This window comes from Lissotriton helveticus, chromosome 2_2 (assembly GCF_964261635.1).
Source record: "Lissotriton helveticus chromosome 2_2, aLisHel1.1, whole genome shotgun sequence".
Classification (NCBI taxonomy): domain Eukaryota; kingdom Metazoa; phylum Chordata; class Amphibia; order Caudata; family Salamandridae; genus Lissotriton; species Lissotriton helveticus.
Genome location: NC_136060.1, coordinates 375,592,670 through 375,604,756, shown reverse-complemented (window position 1 = coordinate 375,604,756; position 12,087 = coordinate 375,592,670). Strand labels below are relative to the sequence as shown.

At 46.7% G+C, this 12,087-nt stretch overlaps 1 protein-coding gene across 11 annotated transcripts in view; it reads left to right on the top strand.

The window, feature by feature from the left end:
• Window positions 1–12,087, top strand: part of SH3BP2 (SH3 domain binding protein 2) — a 420,756-nt gene that overhangs the window by 368,004 nt on the left and 40,665 nt on the right. For all 11 annotated transcript variants that reach the window (XM_078678566.1, XM_078678567.1, XM_078678568.1 and 8 more), the window contains 3 exons: window positions 48–136; window positions 778–840; window positions 4,329–4,881. In XM_078678566.1, the coding sequence (XP_078534692.1) occupies window positions 48–136; window positions 778–840; window positions 4,329–4,881 (705 nt within the window). The remainder of the gene's footprint in view (window positions 1–47; window positions 137–777; window positions 841–4,328; window positions 4,882–12,087) is intronic.

The window sequence follows — 12,087 nt, the reverse complement described above, 5'->3', positions numbered from 1 at the left end:
CAAATATGTAGAAAAGAGAAATAAATTAAGTTTTCATTCTCTTATAGTGACACAGACTCTGAAACTGACAGTTTTTACGGCCAGGTGGAACGCCCTGTGTCCATTGCGTACAATCAAAGCACAGCAGACAGTGAAGGTAAGAAATGTGACTTTTTGATTTAAAAAAAAAAAAGTATGTATATGTGGGGGTGTGTGGGGGTGCATATATATGTGTGTGTGTATATTATAAACATGTATATATATACGTGTTTGTGTGTATATATATATATATGTGTGTGTGTTTGTGTGTGTATATATATATATATATGTGTGTGTGTGTGTGTGTGCAATTAAACAAAAATAAATGTGTTTGATTATAATGGTCTGCATGCAAGAAGGACCCGAGGCACATATGTCTTGATGAGAAGAAATGCAGGAGATATCCTTGTATTCAGGTTATTGCCTGTGGCCTATTCAGTGTAAATCCAAACATTAGTGACAGGATGCAGATATTGCGTTCTTGCTCAGTCCAGAACATTTACATTTAGAGCATTTGAGTTATATGGTACCTCATTTCTTGAGCGATGTTGTCACACTGAAGCTCACAGACATGAGTGATCACTTTTCAAAACCCTGACATGTTCATCCTGCAGGGGGACGTCTATATTCAACGCAGAACTCTACTAGTGAATCTTAGTCCCCTTTCGACAAGTGAAAGCCCCTGGTGTTAGAAACGGCTGTAGCAGTATTCAGAATCCAAAGAGCTCTCAGTAAACCGCAGCTTGTTCTTCTTCACAGGAAGCTTGCATGGGTATGACGATGATGATGATGCTGAAGACTATGAGCAACCGGATACAGATGGTAAGTCATGGAAAAATTGGTTTAGGAAGTCCTCTAAAGAGCAGTTATGAATAAAGCAGGTCTTTTGGGAGATATTCATGATAATGCCATAAGCCTCTCAAAAGTTGAACTTTAATCTCTCCATTAGCAATATCTAAAGCATTGTCCCTCTCTGTGGGAGCAGAGGATAAAATTACTGGTGTCAATATTTTGTATGTAATTTCCTCAGATACCTTACACTTTTCCTTGACATAAATTCTGCCATGTCCTGGAAAGCAGGAGAAGGATGAGAATGTGTGATAATAGTAAATACGGGGTCCTAAGAACGCCCTGCTGAGGTTGTGGGGAGTCTCGTTTAGAGTCAGGCCGGGATGCTGGGTCCTGTATTAGCGGTTTGGAGTTAATATTGACGCATCCTCAGGGTGATAGTTAATTTCATCCTGATGTTCAAATGTAGGTGGTTGGAGAACACATAGAGCGATCGTTATGTTGTTGAACCGCCATCTGCGGGTAATGTAGTCGTTGTGCCTGCCTGTTAGGTGTAGACTGATGCAAGAGTGGTCTGATACCGTTCTCGCTGCGATATCAGTATGTTCTATCATGTGCGTATGCGACTTTGAGATGAGAATGTAGTCGATTCTGCTGTATGTGTTGTGCAGGTTAGAGTAGAAAGTGTAGTCCCTGGTGTCTGGGTGCTGTAGTCTCCATGGGTCCTGAAGCTCAAATCTGTTGCAGACATTTTTCAGAGTGTTGTAGGTCAACTACCTAGCAGACATGCTTCCCATGCCCCTGACAGAAGACTTCTACAAGAGAATAGACCTATTGATCAACAAATTCATATGGAGAGGGAAAAAAGCTAGAATAGGCCTCCGTAAGCTGAGACTGGGGGAAAAATTGGGCGGGCTCAACTTAGCGGATCTGAAAACGTTTCAGCTAGCATTCATAGCCAGACAAGGGATGCACTGGCTGCTCCCCATGCAAAAATACACGCCAACATGGCTGGCCATAGAGAAAGCCATACTGAACAACACCGAGCCACTCGCATTGCTAACATCCAGCAAACAAGCACCCAATAGCAATCCGATCCTAAAGTTCACGAAACAAGCGCTACTGAAGCTAGACCATAACCTAGAAATCGGCATCAAAAACTCGCAGTGGGAGACACTCTGGTCCAACCACAAGATTAAATACAAGCGGACAACACTAAACATGAGCTATCAAAACAGCCTTAACTAAAGCAAAACTACACAGACAAACCCCATCCATCTTCCAGTTTATGGATAACATAAACAAGACAGGGCACCAAGTATCACTTCTATACAAACTACTCCGACCCGTCACATCCAAACTTAACGCCAAAAAGACGACCTACTGGGAAACCGAGACAAAATCCAAACTGACAGAACAAGAACTACAAACACTGTGGGCATCCCCATAAAAAATATGATATCCCCAGTATTAGCACAGACCAAATTCTGGCTACTCCACCAAGCCTATTGGACACCGGCTCGCCTAGCCTCTATAGGTCGAAAGGACAACGACACCTGCTGGAACTGCGGAACAGATAGGGGGGACCTAGATCACCTCATCTTTAGCTGCACAAAAGTCAAAGACTTCTGGAAGAAGGTGCTAGACTTCACAAACAGAATGCTGGGCTGCAGCCTTAGGCAAACATTCGCCACAATCGTCACAGCACACATCACACCAGACATTTCCACTCCAGAGGACAGAAACCTCCTCGACTTCCTCCTCACTTCAGCAACTAAGATAGTACTCACAAACTGGAAGAACACCGCCAAGGCCACATTCAAAGGGTGGCTGAACTGGGTGATCTTCCTCAGAGGGGCAGACTACACCACACTCAGAAAGACACGAGGAAGACACCCCAACAGAAAGATGTGGTCTAAACTAGATACATTCATAGACTCCTTCAAACCTCCATAGACAAAGCTTAACCCAACCTCTAATCTGGTTGTAGCTTTCTGTCACAAACAACCACCATCACCGTATGTTTTGCGTTTTATGTTTTATGTTCTAACGAGAAACACGTCAAAGGCGAAAATAAGTGTTAAATGGTACTTGTGAGCCACCTAAGGGCGTACAATGTCGAACAGTCAATCTCACAACAAAGGCCCAAGGCGATGATCATCCTAAGAACGTCAAGTTTATATGTCTATCATTATATGTAACCTGTAAATACCAATAAAAAGATTTTTTTTTTTTAATTAAAAAAAATTAAAAACACATAGAGCAAGGAAAACAGGCAGTCTAAAATGAGTGCACCAGCAAAGGAGTTCAAAGGATTGAAAGTTACAAATTAGGTATTTGGCTTCATCGATGGCCCTGGTATCAACAACGTTAAAAGAGACACGTACAGTACACAATGGCTATGCCTCCCTCAAGTTTGATGGTACGATCAAGGCGAACCAAGGAACAGCCTGTCAAAATGGCAGCAGGTTTGGCAGTTGACATCAATAAATTCCGTGATGTCTTTATGGTCTTTGGGGAAAGAGCGTACTTTGAAGGAAAACTAGATAATGTAGTTGCGGAAGTAGAGGTGGGCATCTTTGGTTGTTCAGCAGCAGGTCAGTAAAGTGGGGCAATCAGAGAAGAAATCTTGCAGAAGTAATTAGTGGAGAATCCAAGGCGAGTAAGAGCGTGCTTGCATGCTCAGCCCTTACCATGTGATTCGCTATAGTGAAGGAAGTTCGCAGAGTAGTAAGGCATGGGTGCAAAGGTGTAGCCTGGAACTGGGCTCAGACAGGCTTGCCTTTGGCACGACCATGTGTACATCCACTGTGCACATGTGCATTAGATCCATTAAAGTAGGGCACCATTGCAATTTAGGGGACATGTCCCCTAATGCAAACTTGGAGTGCTGGTGGATCAAAAAGAAGGAAAAATGGCAGAACAACAGAAAGCAGGAGTGAAGCCTATTTGTCTGCAAACGACAGACAATAGGAAATAAAAACAAAATTAAAACAGCGAGCGATTTCAATTCTGCTGCATTCTATGTGAGCTGAAAAGCCAGGTTTTAGTGCCATTGTGGAATTATTTGTGGTTTGAAAGAAGCCAAAGATTTAGTCTGTGGAGGGGGTGCTGCGAGCTGAAAGCTCCATGATCTAAGTGGGACCGTCAAACATCTGGTGGTTTAAGAAGAGCCCATGAGGAGGAGCTAAGAGAGCTGAGGGAGGGCCTGTGCTAGGTGAAAATGGCACTTTCCAGCATAGACACAGACAAGCAACAATCAAGTAGTCAAATACCATTTTCATCTATTGTAAGTCACACGGCTCCCTTGGTTAGAACATTTATACATGCTTTACTGAATTTTCTCCTTAAGAAGGTAGGCGCTTCCATAATGAACTCTATGGGCAATAGCGAGGATGGTGTGGGGCAGAACTTGATAAGAGAAACCTATAATGGAAGTAGGAAAACCTGGAGTTTAGGCCATATTAAACTGGACGGCTGAAAGTAACTGATAACTGCGTGTTTTGCTTGTATTTGTGCAGATGCTGCAAATTCCTCAATTCCTCCACCAAATTACCCACCTCCGCCGCCTCCAGGTTCATTTAATTCACAAAGGATACCCACGATTCCAGTTGCACCGAGCAAACCTCAGCCCCCGCTGCCTCCTCCTAAGAAGACTGTCGTCCTGCCTGTAAGTGGCAAGGCACCAAATTCCTCCATGCCACCCAGCGGCCCACCGCCTGTTCTACCACCCATATCCTACCCCAGAAACTCAAGTGCAGATGTAAGAACGTTGAGTGCTAGTCACTCGTCAAAGACTACAGTTACAAGTGTCAATAGATACGCACCCTCTCCCGGTGACCTTGGGACTGCATTGAAACACATGAATGTGTCTCCTCATGTACCGCCCCCTGTTCCACCCACAAAACCCAAAACCCTGCTTACTGAACACACTAAAGGGTCTCCAGTTCCTCAAGAGCCCACCAAGCCTGGACTATTCAAGCCACAAGTGTTGCCAAAATACCCGCCTGCACATAAAGCCGCAGATCCACCGAAAAAGCTGACACCTGAAAAACCTGCACTTTCGCACCTACAGTAAGGCCAATTTTTTCTTCCTCTTTGTGTTTTTCCCTTATCGTTAACTGCATTGTTTTTCTGTGCTTACCATGGCACCGAAGCACCCGTCCTTATTTCATTTGAAGTTTATATTTACAAAAAGCTTGACATTTTGCTTATTCACAAAACAGGATTTAGAAGTTATTTGAAAATTGAAATTAAACAGGTATTCTAACCTCACTATGCCAGCCTCCTACACCAGGTCTTGATATGTACCCTATTAAGATCAATGCTTACAATGGTCTGTCTGATCAAGACTTTTTGTTCTCATTGATGTCAATTCACCAAATCTCTTGGGGCAGAGAAACTGTGAAATAGGCACCCTTTGAACCGCGAAAAACACCTGTCCTATACTTCATCAACTTTCTATTTGCTGATATGTGGCGAATGAAAGACCAAGACAATAACTACAGAGAGTAAACATGGCTGTTACTGCCCTGTTTACTGCCTTTGCCTGTTGTCAACTCTAACAATTGTGCATAACCCATTCCATTAGTACAGTGCTCTAAATTCCCCAGGCATACATTTTCGCAGATTTTCTCTCCTCTAATTTTTTTGTTTTTTATAGCACAAACTAGACATGAAGGTATCGGAGTGCTTTACATGAGCACCAGTTGCGTTACAGATGGACACATTGATTTTTTTGTTAGGCATGGGGAGATTGTGATTTTACTTTTTTTTTTTTTAACCTTTTTTCTCTCTCTCTGAGCCTGGAATTCAAGAGCACCCAAGAGTGTACCCAACTGCTACTGCCTTCTTGATGCCATGCAGGCAGTTAGTTGTTAAAATAGTCTGTGATTTCCAGTTTTCCTTAGTTTAAGCTCTAGGAATTACTGGATATGGGAAAACATTTTCTCTTAAAGCCTCCTTCAGGAATGGTTTTGTGTTCATAAATTAGATTTACAGGCACACAAATGTGAATTAGGGGCTACAACTTTTAACTTTGGAGTTGCGAAATCAGTATTTGAGGATTTTCACATTACCCCAGTATTGGAACTTTCATAGCTTCCCATGCTTTGTATCATTCCCCGTCGTCGGAATGGGAGTCTCGGTAACAAAAATACCATAGCTGTAGGTACTAAAGACCAAGGAAAAAGGCCTAGGCCTCATTCCCTTTTGTAGCATATCACCCTCTTTGTGTAAAAGAGACCAAACTTAGGCCTCAGCCAATCAGAAGTGCCTCACCCCTTAGAACCTTCCTGAAGGAACCTCAGTGCCTCAGATTTCCTACCGCACGTTGTGCTTAGGGAGTCTCCTTTGAGCTCTGCTCAACTTTTACTCTTCAAAGGAATTTCTTCAGGATTTTTTCTTCAGAATCTTTCAGATTCACTTCAGGATTGTTAGCTCCTTCCAGGATGTCTGAAACGGAGAAGAAAAAAAGCCCTTTTCAAGCCATGTTCCACCTGTGGCAAGAAAAGGCTTTTTGTGGAGGATAAGCACAAAGACTGCATCTATAGCCTCTATCCTGACCACCAGGCTGCGGACTGCAAGATCTGTCGCACCTTTTCGACCAAGACCCTCCGGGACCGTGAGGGTAGACTTTTGACATGGCTCCAGAAGCTGAAAACCAGGAAGGACACTGTCTCTAGTGACAGCGAGGATGCAGCGTCGATGTCTTCCTCTAGAAGGTCAGTGAAGAGGGGTAGGGGTTCCCCTTCTCCTTCTGTGGTAAGATCTTCTAAGGCCACAAAAAAGACCCCTAGTGAGTCTGAGAGCCCAGGTCCCAGCAAATCTCCTCACCGAGGTGAAAAGGAGAGGGTAGCACCTGCTACGCCTTCCAAAGGTGAGAAGACTGCGTCAACCTTCAAGAAACCTTCATCCCAGTCTTCTGAGAGGAGTTCTAAGTGCTCGGCGACGAAGACGTCAATGGCGGAGGTTCCTTCGACGAAAAAAATCGAAATCGAAATTGTTATCGTCGACGATCCCGTCGACAGGGGCTTCGTCGACGAATGTACCGCCGACGGCGGATTCAGCAGCGTCGACGGAAGATTTGCAGACGACGAAGGCGTCGACGACGAAGACGCCGACAACAAAGGCGCCGACGACGAGAGTTAGTGTCGCCGACGACGATGGTGACGACGTCGACGACGATGGTGACGACGTCGACGACGACCACTTTGACAATGACGACAGCTGGAGCGTAGACAGTTTCATCGTCGACGAGTTCGACGACCCCGATCTCGTCGACGCGTGTTCAACCGTTGACGACGATCTTATCCTCTGAAAAGAGAATTACGATTTCTGTGACAAGAATCACGCCGGAGATGACTTCTCAGAGGAGTGTGTCTCCCCTACTGCCAACCATGCTTTTTCAGGAAGGGGAGTCAGAGGAGGATGACCAGGACTCGTACAGCTATGCCAATAGTCCCTCCCAACTTCTAGTAAAAGGCCAGGAGACGGACTCTGAGGGCGAATACGTCCACGAGGAAGTTGGTCATCATCAATTGGCCCAGTCACAACACCTCTCTGGGCAGGATATGGTTTCAGTGCCATCTTCTTTTCTTCAAGATCTGCATAAGATGTTGCAGGACTATAAATCTAAGGCGAATAGGCCAATTCCGGTCCCATCAACACCTGCTGCGCCTGCAGTGATTTCGGCATCGTCAGTGACGCCAAGTTTTCCGGCTCAAGTTTCTCCTCCGCCTCCGACATCCTTCCAACAGGATTCCTCCGGGCTGCAGGAGGCCCATGATGATTCCTCGGATGAGGATCAGCAGTCGGATCATGACTATTCCTAATACTGAATATGATGAATATATCATTCCAGATCCCGCATCGCCAGTCCCGGATCCGGCGGATTCCCCGCCAGTGGACATTGGGGGCTTCCATCAGCTGATGGAAAGAGCTGCTGGTAGATTCAAATTGGCCAAGCCTAAGGTTACTACAGATTGTTTCCTATATGATTTCAAAGAACCCTTTAAGAAATCTACTAGGTCCATTCCTATTGTGGGTCATCTATGGAAAGAGGGCATAAAGGCCATGAAGAACCCGGTGACGGTGGTCCCGGTGCTACCGCGTCTGGATAAGAAGTGCAAGGCACCCGACGATTGTCCGGCGGCCTTAACGGGTCATCCAAGACCAAACTCCGTTATCTCGCAGGCAGCGCAGAGGAAATCCCATAACCCCTCTGCTCCCTTAACAACTCCTCCGGACAAGGAAGGGCGGAGGTTGGATAATGCGGGAAAAAGATTCTCATCGATGGCGAGTTTGCTGGTGCGAACTGCTAATGCCCTGGCGATCTTGGGTAGATACGACCGCCAGCTTTGGTGTGATGTCGCCCCGTACCTTGACCAGCTGCCTCCGGAGTCAACATCTGAGGCAAAAAAGGTATTGCAAGAGGGAGAAGCGACGTCGATGGAGATCATTGACTGTGCAATGGATATTGCAACAACGGCGTTCCGTTCCTTGGCTGGGGCGGCAGTCCTCCATCGCCAAGGATGGCTCAAGGCTACTTGGTTTCGACCTGAGATCCAAAACAAGGTCCTGGATCTTCCCTTTGATGGTGAGGCATTGTTCGGAAAACTCATTTACGACACTCTGCAAGAAATAAAAAAGGACACGGAGACGGCCAGGTCCTTGGGGACCCTTCAATACCAAAAGTCTCATTTTAAGGGATCCAGAGGCCGAGGTGGTAACTACAGGGGATCCTTCCAGCAGCGCTATTCCTCCACGGGCTCAGGTCCCCAGCCAGCAATACTGTCAGCCTTATCAACAACGGCAGGGCCAGTCTACCAACTACTCTAGGCCTTACAATAAAGGGAAACAGGCTGGGCGAGATTCGTCCAAGCGCCAATAGCGGCCTCCTGGCTCTTCCTACTGGACCCTCCTTCAAAAGATCATCAGTTGGAGGCAGGGTCACCAAATACCTTCAAAACTGGTCCAGGATAACATCGGACCGTTGGGTGCTCAACATCATTCGGAAAGGGCATACCTTGGAATTCACGCAAGTCCCTCCACCCAAGCCCCCGGCAGCCATCCCGTCGAAACACCAGCGTCTCCTGCGGCTGGAGTTCCAACAGATGCTCCGGAAGGGAGCGATAGAGCCGGCCCCCTCAAACCAACGGGGACAAGGATTCTATTCCAGGTTCTTCCTGGTGCGGAAGACGCTAGAGACATGGCGTCCCATTTTAGACCTCAGGGAGCTAAATACCTGTCTCATCTCCCTGTCTTTCCGGATGGTCTCTCTCCAGGACATCTTGAAGCTTATCAGTCCGGGGGATTTCATGGCCACACTCTATCTCGAGGATGCGTATTTCCACGTTCCGATTCACCCAGCACACAGAAGGTTTCTGCGATTCGCAGTAGCCAAGAGCCATTTTCAGTTCAGGGTTTTACCCTTTGGACTCTGCTCAGCCCCGAGAATTTTTACGAAGGTGCTGGCGCCAGTAGCAGCTTTCCTGCAAAGGAACCATTTCCAAGTCTTCCCCTACCTGGACGACTGGTTGCTGAAAGCTCCGTCCAGGGAGGCAGCGCTCGAGGCTGTTCAAGCTTGTACCAATTTGTTTCAGAATCTGGGACTCACTCTGAACATCGGAAAGTCCTCCCTGGTCCCGTCCAGAAAGGCTCGCTTCCTAGGAGCCATCTTGGATTCAAACCTCTCAAAAGCCTTCCCTACTCCAGAAAGGAGGGAAAAATTACAGACCTTGGCCCTGGGCTTACACGCAAGAAAGTGTCTTTCAGTACGCCGCTACAAGTCTCTACTGGGAGTGATTTCATCGTGTATTCCACTAATTCCCCATTGCAGACTAAGGATGCGTCCTCTGCAGGAACAACTGGACAACCAGTGGAAAAAGGTCCACGGTTCATTCGAGGACAGAGTGACCGTCACTCCAATGATGAAGGAAGCGGCCTTATGGTGGACAGATCACGACAACTTGTCCCAAGGTCTATCCTTCGTAAGCGACACGTCTCTACAAGTGGTAACAACGGATGCGTCATTGGAGGGTTGGGGAGCAGTGATGCAAGACCTGCATGTCAGCGGTCATTGGTCGCCCCAGGAGAAACATCTCCACATCAACCTGTTAGAGCTAAGGGCAATAAGACTGGCTCTGCAAGCTTTTCTTCCTCGCCTGGAAGGTTCACAAGTGCTTATCAGGACGGACAACACCACAGCCATGCACTATGTGAACAATTAAGAAGGAACCTGATCTCGTCCATTGTTGCAAGAAGCTCAACAGATCTGGGAATGGGCGATCCTTCAGAGGATATCGCTGAAGGCAGAACACTTGCCAGGGGTCCTAAACGAAAACGCCGACAGACTGAGCAGGTCATCCTCAGTCAGCCACGAATGGGAATTTAATCAGAGAGTTTTGGAGGAGGTCTTCAGCCAGTGGGGCAGACCGGAGATCGATCTTTTTGCCACTCCGACCAACAAGAAATGCCCGTCTTATGCAAGCAGGCTTTCCCATCGAGGTTCTCTGGGGAGTGCACTTTCGATAGCATGGTCGAGCACATTTGTCTACGCTTTTCCTCCCATACCTCTGATCCCACGGCTCATCAGGAAGATCAAGGTGGAGCCGTGCAGGATGATCCTGATAGCCCCTGCTTGGCCGAGGCAATCCTGGTTCACGGAACTCCATCTGCTGTCTATAGCCCCTCCACTTCCTTTGGAGGTTCTGCCAGACCTCCTCACAATGTCCGAAGGACAAGTTTGGCACCCAGATCCACGGTCATTACACCTGACTGCATGGCTCCTGAGCAGCGAGAGTTTATGAACCTACCCATATCAAGAGAGATTAAGGAGGTCCTTTCCCAGGCAAAGGCTCCTTCTACGAACAGAACTTACCGTCTTAAGTGGAAAATATTTTGTTGCTGGTGCAGGAAAGAAAGCATTGATCCTTTTGCTTCCAAGCCTCATCAGATCCTTCCTTATCTGCTGTCCTTGGCTAAGTCGGGACTAGCCCATTCATCGATTAAGGTCCATTTGGCGGCAATATCGAGGTTCAGAAGGACTGGGTCTGGGCCCTCCCTGTGGACTTCCAGAATTGTCAAGCACTTTCTAAAGGGCTTGTTCAGAGTCAGACCGCCTCCTCCGACATGGCATCTGAATCTAGTCCTTTCTCAACTCATGAAGGGCCCATTTGAACCAATCCATCGTTCTGACATGAAATACCTTTCATGGAAATTGGCTCTCCTCCTCTCTCTCACGTCGGCTAGGCGTGTTGGAGAATTGCAGGCCTTGACTATCCAAGAACCCTTCCTTCAATTCAAGAGAAACACTGTAATCATGAGAACTAATCCGAGGTTAATGCCTAAGGTTCCCTCGGACTTCCACTTGAATGAGCCGGTCATTCTGAAAGCGTTTCCTCAACCGGCTACACCAGCAGAAAGGGCATTGCATTCGCTAGATGTACAACGGGGCTTGAAATTCTATTTGGAACGTACTAAGGGTTTTCGAAAATCCTCAGTTATTTTTTGCCTTCGGGGGTCCCAGCAAGGGCCTCCCACTATCCAAACAAGGTGTTTCAAGATGGATCACGAGTGCCATTCTGCATTGTCACACTGCTGCAGGAAAACCTCTGACTGGAAAGATTCGAGCACATTCCACGAGATCTGTGGCTTCAACAGCCCTCTTCGTGGGGGTGCAGATTAAAGACCTTTGCAGAGCTGCTACCTGGAGCAGCGTTCACACCTTTACCAGGCATTACTGCTTGGAGTCCTTACAACAAGATGATGCGGCAGTAGGACAGGCTGTCCTGAGGAACCTCTTTCAGTAATTGGTGAGCTTTCCTTTCTTTCCCACCTTCCGTATGTCACATTTTGTATCTTTTTGTCATGTTACCTACTGCTATAATGTTATGATGCAAAATGTGATTTTGTTGCTAACTGCTTGCTACTCTGATACAAAGCATGGGAATCTATGAAAGTTCCAATACTGGGGTAAGAAAACAAGTTACTTACCTGTAACTTTGGTTCCCCAGTATTGGTAACTTTCATAGATTCCCATGCGCCCACCCACCTCCCCGAGGAAAGCTCAGCCTACAACAGATATGATGTCTAAGTACACAACGGCTACGAAAATCTGAGGCACTAAGGTTCCTTCAGGAAGGTTCTAAGGGGTGAGGCACTTCTGATTGGCTGAGGCCTAAGTTTGGTCTCTTTTACACAAAGAGGGTGATATGCTACAAAAGGGAATGAGGCCTAGGCCTTTTTCCTTGGTCTTTTGTACCTACAGCTATGGTATTT